At 38.1% G+C, this 14,155-nt stretch overlaps 2 protein-coding genes and 1 long non-coding RNA gene across 5 annotated transcripts; all 3 read right to left on the reverse strand.

Annotated features, from left to right (window-relative positions):
- Positions 1–218: 218 nt before the first annotated feature.
- On the reverse strand, positions 219–4,736 carry LOC104817988 (kinesin-like protein KIN-13B). Its single transcript, XM_010547405.2, has 12 exons — positions 4,459–4,736; positions 3,907–4,113; positions 3,444–3,614; positions 3,202–3,303; positions 3,037–3,114; positions 2,810–2,891; positions 2,222–2,381; positions 1,832–2,134; positions 1,477–1,695; positions 1,040–1,385; positions 883–948; positions 219–772 (listed from the first exon to the last, which is right to left on the reverse strand). Exons 1-12 carry the CDS (start codon positions 4,597–4,599, stop codon positions 593–595), a joined length of 2,055 nt encoding a protein of 684 aa, XP_010545707.1. The 5' UTR covers positions 4,600–4,736; the 3' UTR covers positions 219–592.
- Positions 4,737–6,458: 1,722 nt separating this feature from the next.
- LOC104817989 lies at positions 6,459–7,757 on the reverse strand. Its single transcript, XR_772586.1, has 4 exons — positions 7,648–7,757; positions 7,252–7,307; positions 6,878–6,919; positions 6,459–6,778 (listed from the first exon to the last, which is right to left on the reverse strand). It is a non-coding gene; the product is annotated as an uncharacterized LOC104817989 (long non-coding RNA).
- Positions 7,758–8,854: 1,097 nt separating this feature from the next.
- LOC104817990 (G-type lectin S-receptor-like serine/threonine-protein kinase CES101) lies at positions 8,855–12,403 on the reverse strand. 3 transcript variants are annotated; one of them, XM_010547408.1, is made up of 9 exons: positions 12,177–12,403; positions 11,113–12,113; positions 10,906–11,019; positions 10,750–10,806; positions 10,402–10,649; positions 10,037–10,247; positions 9,716–9,953; positions 9,419–9,569; positions 8,855–9,305 (listed from the first exon to the last, which is right to left on the reverse strand). In XM_010547408.1, the coding sequence occupies exons 1-9, from the start codon at positions 12,350–12,352 to the stop codon at positions 8,979–8,981; spliced, it is 2,523 nt and encodes an 840-aa protein (XP_010545710.1). In that variant the 5' UTR covers positions 12,353–12,403; the 3' UTR covers positions 8,855–8,978. The 3 variants fall into 3 exon arrangements, with proteins under 3 accessions (XP_010545710.1, XP_010545709.1, XP_010545708.1); XM_010547407.1 differs by having other exon boundaries at positions 11,113–12,131; XM_010547406.1 differs by having other exon boundaries at positions 11,113–12,403.
- Positions 12,404–14,155: the final 1,752 nt, after the last annotated feature.

Here is a 14,155-nt window from a genome sequence, read left to right on the forward strand (position 1 = left end):
TGGGTGGGGGGGGGTTCTAGAATTATGATGGGTGTTATGGGCCGAGTAAAGTAAGCCCATTATTAATGGGTACTCTCACGACCCAAATTTTGAAATAAAATTGCATCATAACCAAAAACAAATTAAAGATATAAATTTTGGTGAAAATCTGATATTTTTTTTCCCTCGTGGCATGGAATCTGAATCCTAAAGATTTTCTACTTTCAAAACCCACAAAATATGGTGTAAGATGCAAATAAAGACCATAGTACAGCTCAAGAAGAACAGGAACAAAAGTACATGGGAGTACATTACATCGGTGTCCTTTCTCTGTGAACAAATCCAATACAAGATTACAGAAACGTAGAGAGCAAGGAATCAAAATTGAAGCACCAGACCATCATGATCATTACATTGCGATAATTCTCCTTGTTCCATACTTCTCTACGGGTCCTCAGGAGGAGGAATAATAGACCAATGGATAGGAATAAAACTGGCGACGAGCTCACTCAAACCAGTAGGCAAACCACCGCCACCGAACCCCAAGGACCACGAGCCAAACCCGGGATTTTAGGTCCGGTAAAACGAGGACCGATACTCGGGGTTTTTCGGGTCAGGACCCAGCAGTAGACACCAACACATTGTGTTCCCTAAGTCGTTTCTGGAAATGAGCAAGACGGTTCTGTAATTGGAGAATACCTGCTGCCTTCTGAGAGAGAATGGCGTTCAGTCTTGTAATGTAGCCGTCGAGCTGGTTTCCCGGTTGGTCTGCCTGGACGAGCAAGTTCATCTCCTGCAAATTTGATTCAAACGCCCTTTAAAATCATCTACCTCAGGGATCTATATATCTATATAAATATACAATCACATGGACAGAAGGTTAGCAAAACTGATGTATTGTACCTCCTTTACAATATTCATGGTCTCTTCAACTTGTTTACGGTGTGCGTTCACAAGTTCCTCTTCTTCCTGCAAAAGGGTTTGTGAGAAATGTTCATTAGGTAAATACTCTTGTTATAGACAGATTGTTTTGAAAGAAGATACCGATATTGATAATCACCTGCAAAAGCGCGTTTAGATCATCATCAGAGTTTGACTTCGCCATATCAGGTTTTGGAATCTCCCTTGATTTCATCTGAACATTAGGTTTCTGCGTTCTGTCCTGTGCTGGGGCATTATACGATGGCTCTAGCTTCCCGTTTTTCTTCCAAATTTGTTTCTCTTGCTCATAATCCGATGCATCAAATTCATAGTTATCCTCCGCCCATGTGTCATTCACATCATCATCAAAGTTAGACGGAGTTGGCAGTGTCGAAGCCAAGGGAACTTTCGTTGACTCCCTCAGGTTTACGGTTGAAGAGGATACATCCTTCTTAGAATTATTTCCTTTCGAGAGACTCTTCACCCTAAAATGCGGTTTTCATAGTTTAAATGCACTTTGTGAGACAAAAAAACGGTGAAACGAGATAAATAGGGCATTGAACAAGTAAAATATACCTGTCAGCATATCTCAAGGTGTTCAGGGTATGTTCACATGATCCAGAGCTCGGAGATATGCAAGATATCATGACAGTGCGTGAATTTCCCATGAAGGAATCCCTGAGAACTTCGGTTAACTTGCTGCCTCTAAAAGGGATGTGACCCTGATCATTATCTAGAGCTCTGATGCACTCCTTTAAGGCAAGTAAGCTCTTATTGATCTCTGCCCCCTCCAATCTGCATGATATGAACATGAGAAAAATACTTCAGCAACCAGTCCAAAACAGTATTGACACTGAGCAACTTTGGAAGAGAGATTATTCACCGATAAAGGAAAGTAAAGTCCCAAAGGAGAGATTAAAGAAAGTCCCACCTTGTCTGCTTGTCGTTGTCTGTTGTATCAGCACCACGTTCACTACCAGCGAGATCAATAAAGGAAAGCTTGCCAACAAGACGAGGAGGCTTCGACTGGTTTCCCTCTACTGATTTTTTTATGGCAAGCTGAAGTATGGCATGTGAACGAGAGGATTCCTCATTTGCACCAGTTGTCCCAGTACTTCTTGTTGCACTTCCTTTCTCAATAAGATCCCTTATTGTTTCTGCATCTGACACTCTGTACTCTTGCAAACCCACGATGCAAACTTGCTGCTTACCATCCTCTCTCATGCAAAGCTTCCTATAGAAGTGGAGAGATCGATGTTTAGCTGCATACTTATGCATTGCAGCCAAAAAAAAGAAGGAACAAAACAGTTGTTCAACTTACTTCCGGTCACTAAGGAGGTCGAATAGCTTTCCTCCGTAAATCTCAAAAAAGCTGACGAACAACTGCAACCCTTGGCCCCTGTATGTGTGGTGCATCAACCTAAGGATATCTCTTGATGCTTTAAGAGGCAGTGGTTTCATGGTATAGGTTTTACCACTACCTGGAAGCAAACATTAACAAGAGTGGTTCACATATTACATGACTGATTTCCACAGAATTTTTTGGCACGGAAACATTCATATTTTGTTAGCTAAAAAAGCTTAGGTAGAGAAAATGAGCTCAAGTGTTAGTGCCACAGAGTGTTATCGATTCAGATCTATATAGATTTATAGTCGATACCATACACTCTATTTTCCAATAATAGATTTATCATCGCCATCATACAATAATTTTTTCCCAACATGATAAAGACAGAATGGAAGCAAAGATATCTAAGAGTATCCAATCACGAGCTGCTATATTACCAGATTGGGAATTCAGATAAAATACTTATAAGATAGTAAGGTAACAGGCCTATGTATTGACTTTCTATTCAGAGTTTCCAGAAACCAGCCTTGCTGATTCATGACATCTCAAGACAAAATTTACCTGTCTGCCCATATGCAAAGCAAGTGGCTTTGGTGCGCTGAAAAATGAGGGGGACTACAGGCTCCACAGTCTCACGATAAACCTACAGAAAGTGACATCACATGTAATCTGAGAAACAACCACCACAACAATGTATATTTAGTTTCATATTTGCCCGTTTTAGTGAATATTTATATCTATATGTATAGTTAATCTTATATATATATCCTTTCCAAACGCACACTCACCTCATCATTTGAGACTTCCTCATTTAGTACAGAATCAAAAACAAATTCATGCTTTTCAACATAAGCTGTTAAGTCAACCTGCCAAAAATGCAAGTCTAGATCAGTCAACCTTTCATTCCAGAACAATATTTCAACACTACACATTTCAGATTCCAGGAATCTAACCTTAAGTTTAGTTTCATGAACTGTTATAGTATTGGAATATGTTTCAACAATGTCTTCTTCATTCTTCGCCAACTCCTTTTTGTTAAGTGGTCTCTTACGTACCTGTTCTCAAGAAATCAAGGAATATTGTGTTACAAAAGACACAACTATAAATAGCACGTTCAGAGTTAGTAGGCAGAGAACGGGAAATTGTGTACCAGAACATGCACTAGAGAAAAGAAAAGCCAGGTAAGAGAACATACGACAACTTTAATCTTTGCAACAGAATTCATCCTTTCTTTCTCAACAGCAAAGTTTTCCACAAACCCATGACTCCTGCCAGGTTGTTTGTTGTAGGTTTCGGTGTCATCAAAGCTGTGCCCTCGATTAGGATTGAAAATGGAGGGGCCATCTAGTTGGCTAGAGACGGGAATCTGCTCATAAGATAACAAGAGATAAGCATGACATGTGACAACATGGCAATAACATCATGCCATTAAGAGAGAACAAAATTCACATATTTTTTAATTTAGGCAAAGTAGAGGAGATATATTAGATGTTTTTCACAAAATCAAATAAACATACAAAACATCATGCATACAAAATGTGTTCACTGAAGATTAAATGTGGTGCAAAAAATGTAAACTTTCTGCACTAACATAAAAAAAAAACCATTGAATCAGAAGTATCTATGTAACTCTTATAGGAAATTCCAGGACCACCCACCTCAGGAAGAAGCTCGGTATCAAAAGAATGCAGATCTAAGAGCCCGGGACTAAAGCCAGATTCATCAGCATTATGTCTCTGGCTTGACGGGCGTGAACCATACTGAGGGGTAGTAGGCTCCCCATAGAACTCATGTCCACCATTAAACCCTCTCTGGGCATTACTGTATCCTCTTGCTGCCTGGTTACCACCATAGTATCCATAATCCTGTTAGCAATTCCACCATTAGTCTTAAAAAAATTAAAGAAATTTCCAACAACAGAAATTCTCAAATTTTCGATCGAGCTCCATATGGGCAAATGGCAGTTTCAAATTGGTCCGATAACCCTCATCGAGCAAATGCGCATGAAATCCAACATCTTGGCCAAGCGAATACATAAGATCGTATTCATTATAAGCAAAAACCCATCGCTGATCTCAACTAGCGTTCTAGAACTAACAGATCTTCTTAAGCAGAGGCGAAAACCCAGAACGAAAACAAGTTCATCGCACTATCTCACCAGCAAAACAGATCAAAAGCGAGGCAAAATAGGATAAGACCGCGGGTTTTACATTGCCGGAAGAAGATTGGAAGTGCTGGAGACCAGCGGACTGAAGCCATCGGCCATTGGAGGAGGCACCGTCGAGGAAGTTGTCGGAGAGCTGCCTCTGATGGTGCACCGTAGCCGCGCCAGATCTCTGCCTCCCATTCATCTCCGCCACAAAAAAATGCCGATCCCAATCTCACTTCTCCAGCTCGAATCGGAGCTCCAAATCTGACCCTAATCGGATCGCCCACCACAACCCCGTTCCCTCTCTCTCTCTCTCTCTCTCTCTCTCTCTCTCAATCTCTCCACAGGTTCAAATTAAAGTGCCGAGTTGCTCTCTCTTAAACCCAAGAGGTAATCATGGATTAGAGAGAAGGTTCCTCGCTTAATTTTGAAAATTTAAAACATTATTCAAATAATATGTTAGATATTTTTAATAAATGGATCACCTAACTTTATATATATATTATAATCATAATGTTTATTAACTTGGTGCGAGACGGGGTGGGAAGAGTAAAATCAAAGGAAGAGGGAGCGGATTAACGTATTGATTTACTAAATTAATTAATTTTTTGGATTAGGGAATTTAATTATAATTAGGTTTGAAAATTTTTGAAAAAAAATATAGAACGCACGTGAAGAGGAGGGGGTGCACCGAAACGACGCCGTGTGGCTCGTGAGGATATGGCATTATATTTCTCCCCCACATGGGTGGGTCCCGCGAGTTGGAGGACTCGTGCGACGAGTGTCGTGCTTTTTGGCCTTTTCTTACATGTATTCATTATTAAAAATAAAAATAAAAAACATTGAAGAACGAAGATCGTACCATATGACGACACGTGTACATTAAACGTACGGCTGTGATTGGATGAGGTGTCAATAGATCTGAACCCTAGATTTGTACGGAAGCTCTTGGAATCCGTACAGCACGGCCAACGGGGAACCGCTGAGTTTTGAAAATGTGATTAGTTTTAAGAGATTTTAATGTAAATGTAATTATAAATGTTTATAAGATTAAATTGCCAATCATATGGATTAATAAAAAAATGTAGAAATATAATCTTATATTTAAATTGCGAGAAAACAATAGGAAGATTAGCATTTAGCAAATTTAGGAAACTTTATCAGCTGAATGTGTGTTTAAACATGGATGGATGGGTGGCATTGGCGACCGGCGATTAGGGGTGGGCGTTTTAACCCGTAATCCGGGGGTTTAGAGGTATCCGGCTTAACAAGTACCTGAATAAAAGGTACCCGAATATTAACGATAACGAGATCGAGTATTAATAAAGCCAAATTTTTGACCCGCGATTCCGAGTGGGGGTTCAATTATTTTACAAGGGGTATCCGGGGGTACCCGATATATTTATTAAAAATCTAAAATATACTTTATATTTATAATATTTTTGTCTAAATTATTCTTATTATGTATTAAAATACTTTTATTTTAGTTCATTTTTTATCTTCTAAACATTTCTATACAAAAATTCTAACATTCCAAATCTTATTCTATACAACCGAATCAACTATTATTTTTCTCTCAAAATTTTACTCATCTCTCTTTTTCGTAAACTTTTTTTCTCTTTATACTTTGTCATATCTCATTTGTACTTTGTATATCTATCATTTCATAGTTCAAAATTTTATAAGTCGTATAGATCCAGATACCCGCGAATACAAGATCGATAATCTCATTAAACCCGAGCTACAAGTACCCGGATTTTATGAAGCCAAGAATGAGATAATGTTTTTGTAAAACCCGTAATGATGAAGACGAAACGGGGTTTTCTAAAAATTGGGGGTACTCGACCCGTGCCCACCTCTGCCGGAGACAGGATCCAAGAGTTTGGTCAAAACTGTCCGATGATTGTGTGAAAAAGTTGCAACCTTTGTTAAAAAGTTTTTAACTGATTGGTCGTGTTTCTTGAAATAGTTAACCACCACACAGAAATGGAACCTAGGGCATATGAAAATCAAGAACATGGAATCTAGGGTTGTGGAAATCAAGCATCATCATCACCCACAGAGACAAAACATCGAACTGAAGATTGAATGCCAGACAAGGACACACCCTAGATTTATTCCCACTTCAACAACATGGCATTTATGGCTTAACCAAATGTTGATGCAAGCACAATCACAAATCAAAGTAGCATGAGATATTACATCTCCAACAAGGAGGGATAGATATAGATAGACAGTGTGTAACTCAAGAGGCGCCCATCAAGAATTACTAAGAACGGCGACGACGAAGAAGAGTGTTACTCTCATTTCTTTCCGCTCTTCTTAAGCCCGGCTCCTCCAATTGCTCCCTTCTGAGCCTTGGCCCTGAGCTCTTTAAGAGCCTGTTCTCATGACGATCACGACATAAACAACAAACCACAACCTCTTACAGATTTTCAAATGACTCGACTCGAGTGATGATAAGTTGACAAAGATCTTACCTTCTCCTCTTCCTTCTTCTTCTGCATGTTTTCTAGATCATGCTGCAAACGAGAAACCATATCTATCATTACATGAAACTAGGACCAAAGAAACCACTCGGTGAACAATGCAACGAGTTTGTTTTTTTTTGGTTAAACAACAATGCAACAACTAACAAGTTCCCGCAGAGATTCAACACAGCCATAGATATACAGCGTTGGATATAAGCACCAAGGATTCGTAGCTCATAGTTCAAAAACCTATTGGAACTTCATCAGGTAGTGCAAATTACATCGCCAGACTCCAAAGTGCAAAACTTTTGCAAGACTAAAACAGCAAAAAATAAAAATCGAGGTCGAGAAAGGTAATCACAGATTGGAAAAAGGGAACGTACCTCATCGTAGTCTTTCTTGCCACTCTTGGGCTGCTTCAAGGGCTTCAATTTTCCACCTACAACAACAAACGAGACATAGATTCGTCGAGAATTAAACAGCAGATCCAACAAAGGACGAACTGTATGTATCTTAATCTCATAACACGGAAGGTTAAACAGAAGGTTTGATTCAAATAGTCCAATCGAAAACAAACAAGATCAATGGATTAATCGACTAATTCCAAAGATCGAACTCCAGATCCCCGCAAAAATCAGCCGGATTGCTTCAGAAAACTCGGAATAGAAAAAGCAAAATGATCGATCAATCGACTCAAACCAGAACGATGAATCCGAGTGGAGATTACCGAACGGAGGCTCAAAATCTAAGAGATCGTTAAAGATCTGAGAGAAACATACCTTGCTTGGAAGACATGGCTGAATTCTAGGGTTAGGATTAGACTTTGAAACTCAAAGACGAGAACAGAGACGCCTTCTCCAAGCCCCCAGATAAAAAAAAAACGATGCTAGAGAATATATAAAGGCCGAGTAATCCACGCGCTTAGCGCGTGGACGATCCCGGCCTCAGAAGTCTTTTTTTTCCTTTCCGCATGTAAAATTCCGATTCCTAATTTTTTTTTTTTCACCAAGTCCATATTTGTGTTTACCAAAAAACAAATCTATTTTTTCCCACATGAAATTCCAATTCCTAGCAAATATATATTTTCTAGTTTTCACCTAATCCATATTTCTGTTCACCCAAAAAAACATACTCCCCCGTTACAAAATAATTGTTGTTTTAGATTATTTCACATTTTTAAAAAAAAATGGAAAAGTTATATGTACCTTTATTTAATGATAAAAACAATGTTATCATTAATAATTTATTAGAATTTAATAGGGATAACTATTGAAAAAAAATATCTTGAAAATGTAAAATAATAAATATTTTAAAATATGAAAAATAATTTAAAACTATAAATATTTTGAAATGGATGGAGTATTTTTTTTCCTCATTTTCTCCACCCAAATCACTAATTCCTAAGGTAATAGATAAAGGGATAAAAGAATAAATTCGAAGTGAATATAATGAGAATCACATTCCATGATGCTTTCGAAACTGCATGGATAACAAGATATGTTCAATGGTGCATGGGATTCGGATTCATCCTATTACCAAATTAATTCGTACCATCCAATATGACTACCTAAAACTTTTAAAAATCTTATCTTAATTAAATATTATAACATGTTTACTTCTTTTCTTTAATCTCATTTCCAATCTCACAATTTAAGAATTGGGATATACGATGGAACGAAGACATAATAACACCCATTCCTCCATATATTCATTTAGTTTTCTGTGGAATTATATATCAAAGAGATGCAATTCCCGATTGTCATACGTCCTAGAATGTAATAAGGTTTGCCTATTTAGTTACAAAACGGTTGCATGTATTCGGTTTGAGATTATATCCACTAAATATTCGTTGAAACTTCAGGATGAATTAAATTTTAATTTTTTTATTCATAATCTGGTTTCAAATGATTAAAGTTTCGGATACCCAATTTGTGAAACTACTAGACCAAAAAAAATTACAAGTAGAGAAAAAAAAATTACAAAATCCAATCCAATAACAAGTTTTGAATATTAATGACATTTTTAAAGTTTCCAATTCATACAACAGCTATAAAACACGGAAGTTAAAAAAAACTTGGGAATCATATTTCTTACCATCGCGTTTCCAAACTCACCTTGCTTCCATCTCCGTGATAGTAACTCTGTTCGTCGCCAAACTTTCCGGCGCCGGCGGCTCGTTCTCTATCTCCGGCGAGATTCTCCGGAGAGAGTCGTAGAAAGCAGGCTCTCTCGGCAAAGGCAAAGCATTGCCGTCGCTATATATCATAGACACAACCTCCATCATCGAAGGCCTATCCTCTGCATTCTCTTGAACACACAACAGAGCAATTTGGACACATCTAAGCACTTGCGGATTCGGATCCTCGTACGATGATGAATCTCCCAATGATGGGTCTATTAGCTCCGAAACCCTATTCTCTCTCCACAGATTCCACGACTGAAATGATTGCAAAGTTTTCATTTTTTTTTGTGCCCAGAAGACAAGTAATTGTGTTCCAAATAATTTGGAAGCTGACACTATATATATGTATGGATCTATGCATGGCTTACATGAGATACGAGGTTGATGGGTCTTTCTGTGTCATGAAAGCTGTTATTCTTCCTCCCGCTCACCATCTCGAGCATTAGAACTCCGAGACTGTAAATGTCTGATTTGGTAGAGAACATCCCTTCTCGAACGTACTCAGGTGACATGTAGCCACTGCATTAACACAAAATTGACTTCATGACATGATCTTACCTCTAAAAAACTCAGAATTCGAGGCATAAAGATGCGAGAGATGTAGATTTTGAACCAGTGTTAGGTGAGAGTGTATGTATATCTCTGGTAAGTTCTCTTTAACTTACAAAGTTCCGGCAACTCGGCTAGTGATGGCTCTGGACTCTTGAGCTCCAAATATCCGAGCCATTCCAAAATCCGATATCTTGGGATTCATCCTCTCGTCGAGCAAGATATTGCTGGCTTTGATGTCTCTGTGTATCACTTTCAATCTCGAGTACTTGTGAAGATACAAAAGCCCTTGAATTGTCCCTTCCATGATATTGAACCGTATCGTCCAGTCCAGAAGATTCCTTCTCAAGGAGTCTGCACAGATTTGCACAAGTATTACTCAGATGGTTTCGTAGTATATTTTAAAAGGGTACTTTTTATTTACACAGAAGGCAGACCAAAGAGGAAGTAGTCGAGGCTCTTGTTTGGCATGTACTCGTAAATCAACATCTTCTCCCCCTTATCTATGCAGCATCCCAACAGCTGAACAAGATTTGTGTGTTGAAGCTTTGCGATAAGCATGGCTTCGTTCTTGAACTCCGCTAGTCCTTGTCCTGAACCTGTCGACAATCTCTTGATAGCTACTTCTTGCCCTTCTTCTAACATCCCCTTCAAGAAATTAGCAGGAACATTGTTTAGTAGCTTAAACACTGACTATCCAAATTTTCATTCTCTCACCTGATATCAACTGAAAGATTGTGCAAAACTCAAAATACCCAGAGAAAAAAAAATTCTGATGAATTTTTTCAAGAAGATGTGATACCTTATAAACAGGCCCAAAACCTCCTTCCCCAAGCTTGTTTGCATCGGAGAAGTAATCTGTGGCCAAGGCTACACTTTCGAAGCTAAAAATCTGCAACTCGTTATTCTTCCTTGTGATTCTCCTGTTCCTACGTCTCCTATCGATTCCTAATTCACGTAGTAGCATTTCTTGGTCTATCATCAAATTACCAGTTCGTGTTTCAAGCTTCCTCTGTATGAAATGGACCATCGAGAAAAAGATATGGACCACTAGACATAGAAGAATCATGAACATGCAGTCAGTCCAACATGACAAACATTTAATACATGCGTATACTACAATATCAAGCCAGCGGTTTCAAGTACGTACTCTGTGGAATGAGTATTACCCGCAGAAAGCTGACCATATGACGGAAGATAACCGTTACTGACCAAACACAAAACAGTAAAACTGTCAGTAAGGAGCATGCAATGCTAAGAACAATCCTTTAGAAAGCTGTTTGTGTGATTCTGATTCACATTGTACCTTTTAGTTTAAAGTTTCTCAGAACAAGATAGATGAACAAGCAAAACACAGGTATCATTAGAACAATCGATCCCAGAGCAATTAGCCAACCCTCCTTTTTGTCTTCTGCATATGCTGTATTCCAGGAAAATTATATCTCGGTAAATGCCACAGTCTATGATGCTTATTGAGAGGCAGATGTGCGTGTATACTTTTGAGAGTTTGTACCTCTTATTGAAAAACGGATATATATAGTTCTTGGACTATAAGAAGATGAGCTGCTGCTGGTAGGATCAATACCCCAAATCTCACACCCGGTACCATCAGCGTTGACAGAAGCATAAGCGAGACAAGAACAGTTATGAACACATGCATTATAGCAGTCATATGAACTTACCCTTCCACCAGTCTCGCTAAGCTGAAACCCTTTGCTTGAGAAAGGGGCTTCTGTCTCAGTGAAAAAGTTACAGAGACCCAAACACTCTGGGAACTCTTGCCCAGAACATCCAAACTGATACACTGTACTTTTTCTGTAGGTATTATTATACTGCCTCTCTCTATAGCACTGATATTTTGCTTCATCCTTAGCAAAAGGAGAACAATCGACGTGACTTTCCTCTCCATGAAGACTGATAATCTGCAAGACACCCTGATTGTCTATCATTATCCTGGGAAATGATGTAGCGCCATAAAGATGAGCTGAGTACAAAAAGCTTTCTTCACTCTCGGTTGAAACAAAGGAGAAGACGAAATTGCGGTTTTCCCAATTTCCCTGCAAGGAAAAGAGACCCTTGAACCAGAGGCCACTTGCCCAATAGAGGTTTCCGCGCCACAAAGAGATCAATCGGTTTGTAACATTAGGATCCATTCCAAAGGTAAAAGATCCAGAGGCTGGTAAATCCTTTTCTAGCCATGACGTCAGTTCCCATATCTTCCCGGTTCTAACGTTGAACCCCAGTTTCATCCCCGGAAGAAGTGTATCTGTCGGATAATCAAAACTCTGCCACAGAATTCTTTTCACCGACCCATCTGAATCCATCTCTTGGAGCTGAAGATTTCCAGAATCCAGCATCTTTAGAGTTGTGTTGCCTGTTGTTTCAGTAGAACTTAGCTCAACCGGGTCCACAGCTCCTCGTAGAATCTTCAACTTGCCAAGAGAGTCAATGATGAGGCTTCCAGAGTGATTAGAAATTGGATCGTTCCGGTTCGCAATCCAGACAACTCTGTCCCTGAGATCACCAAAGGTGCTATTACCATTAAGATAAACATTATTGTACCAAATCCCAAGATACCATTTTCCTGATTTCCCCGGGCTGAAGAACCCCAGTTTGAAGATCCTGAAAGCTGAAACCAGTTCTTGCTCATCTTTCAGGAACTGCCCCTTCAGTAGCGTGTCTGTTTCAGAGAAAGGTTGTCCTAACAAGAGAGTGCAGATACAGAAACTCAGAAAAATGCCATATGACCTCATAGTTTCAATGATTTTGAATCTCAGATGAATAATTTGACATACACATGTTAGAAAAAACTCCTCAAAAACATACTTAAGCGATGATATTGGTACCTCAAGTCAAGTCTACTTGAAGACTAAGTCGTCACTTTGCACTCAGAAGCTTTGTTCACACTAGGTAGGCAAAATTTCAAACTTTGCTGCTTTGAAACTTCCAAGCTTGCTTTCATTGAACTTCATCAAGGAAAAATGAAATTTATCATCTCTCAGTTGCTGATCATACAACAGAGACAGAGAACGAAGTTATTGTCCAATCAAAATCAAACAAAGTTCTCCCTTCCACACAATCCACCTTCACCGTCTTTGATTCAAAGCTAACGGGTCACTTGTTCAAAATTAGTGTTTCAGACGACTGTTGAATTCTTCCAAGTTGGGAAATTTTCTCCATCAAGTTCGATCTAAGTACAAAACTCTAACACCCATCAACGAAATATTTTTGGGTTCATCGTCGATATCTTTCTAGTGAGTGTGAAGCAAAGGATGACACCAAAATCTGGGTTTAAGATTGGAATCGCAGATGGGTTTTGAAGAGAAACGAAACGAGGAAGACAAGACGATGAATTTCATTGAGACATTTCGTCGAACACTTGACGAGTCTCGGAAGAAAACAGACCATCAAAGAGAAAGAAGCATCAATGAAACGTAATTCGTAGCAATTACCTTGGAAACCAAAAACAAAGTTCTTTCTCCTCAGAGATGTTTTGTTCTTCCAGTGTCGTAACTGTCGCTGGCCTCAGCGAAGTAACGGTCAACGGTTGACTGAGACTTTTGTCTTTACGTTAGTAACCCCTCGTTGATTCGTAATTATCAATATGCTTCTTTTTTCCTTCTTTTAAGAAATGTGGAGAATTTAGATAGGGGTGGCTTTTAAACGGTAATCCGACATTTATATCCGACTTGACAAGTATCCCAATATCGACGATGATGAAATCAAGGATTAATAAGACTAAATTTTGTACTACCGAATTCGAATGAAATTTAATTATTTTACAAGGATAAGGGTATCCGATATATTTGTTAAAAATCTAAAATATATTTTATATTTATAATATTTTTGTCTAAATTATTCTTTATTATTTATTAAAATATTTACCTTTCTATACAAAAATTCCACCATTCTAAATCTCAATATATGTAACCCGATCGACCATTCATCTCTCTCACAATTTTATTCATCTCTCTTCATCGTGAGCTTTTCTCTTTATATTTTGACATCTCTCATTTGTACTTTCTATATCTATCATTTTATAGTTCAAAATTTTATAAGTCGTATGAGTTCGATATCAGTGAGTACAAGACCGAGAATTTCATTAAACCCGAACTAAAAGTACCCGAATTTTATGAAGCCAAGACTGAGATAATATTTTTGTAAAACTCGTGATGATAAAAACGAGACACAGTTTTCTAAAAATTAGAGGTACTCGATCCGTGTTCACTCCTAATTTAGATATTTGCTTAAAATAAGTTTATAGAGAATTAAATGAAATTTGTACAAAAAAAAAAAGATTAAATATATTGGAAACAAACCATCAAATTTGCCCACAGACTCCTCTCACAGAGATTTCTTGGGGAACACAAAAATAAACTAATTACAGAATAAAAATTGAATAGATCTAATTATATTAAAATCGATTTAAAAATTGAATAAAGTATTGAATGAATAAAAAATAAAAAAATGAATAACATTAGTTTTTCAAAAGAAAGTATTTTATAAAAATTAGTTTCATAAAAAATATAAAATTTTCGAATAAATAAAAAGAATCG

The sequence above is a fragment of the Tarenaya hassleriana genome, unplaced genomic scaffold (assembly GCF_000463585.1).
Source record: "Tarenaya hassleriana unplaced genomic scaffold, ASM46358v1 Cleome28, whole genome shotgun sequence".
Classification (NCBI taxonomy): Eukaryota; Viridiplantae; Streptophyta; class Magnoliopsida; order Brassicales; family Cleomaceae; genus Tarenaya; species Tarenaya hassleriana.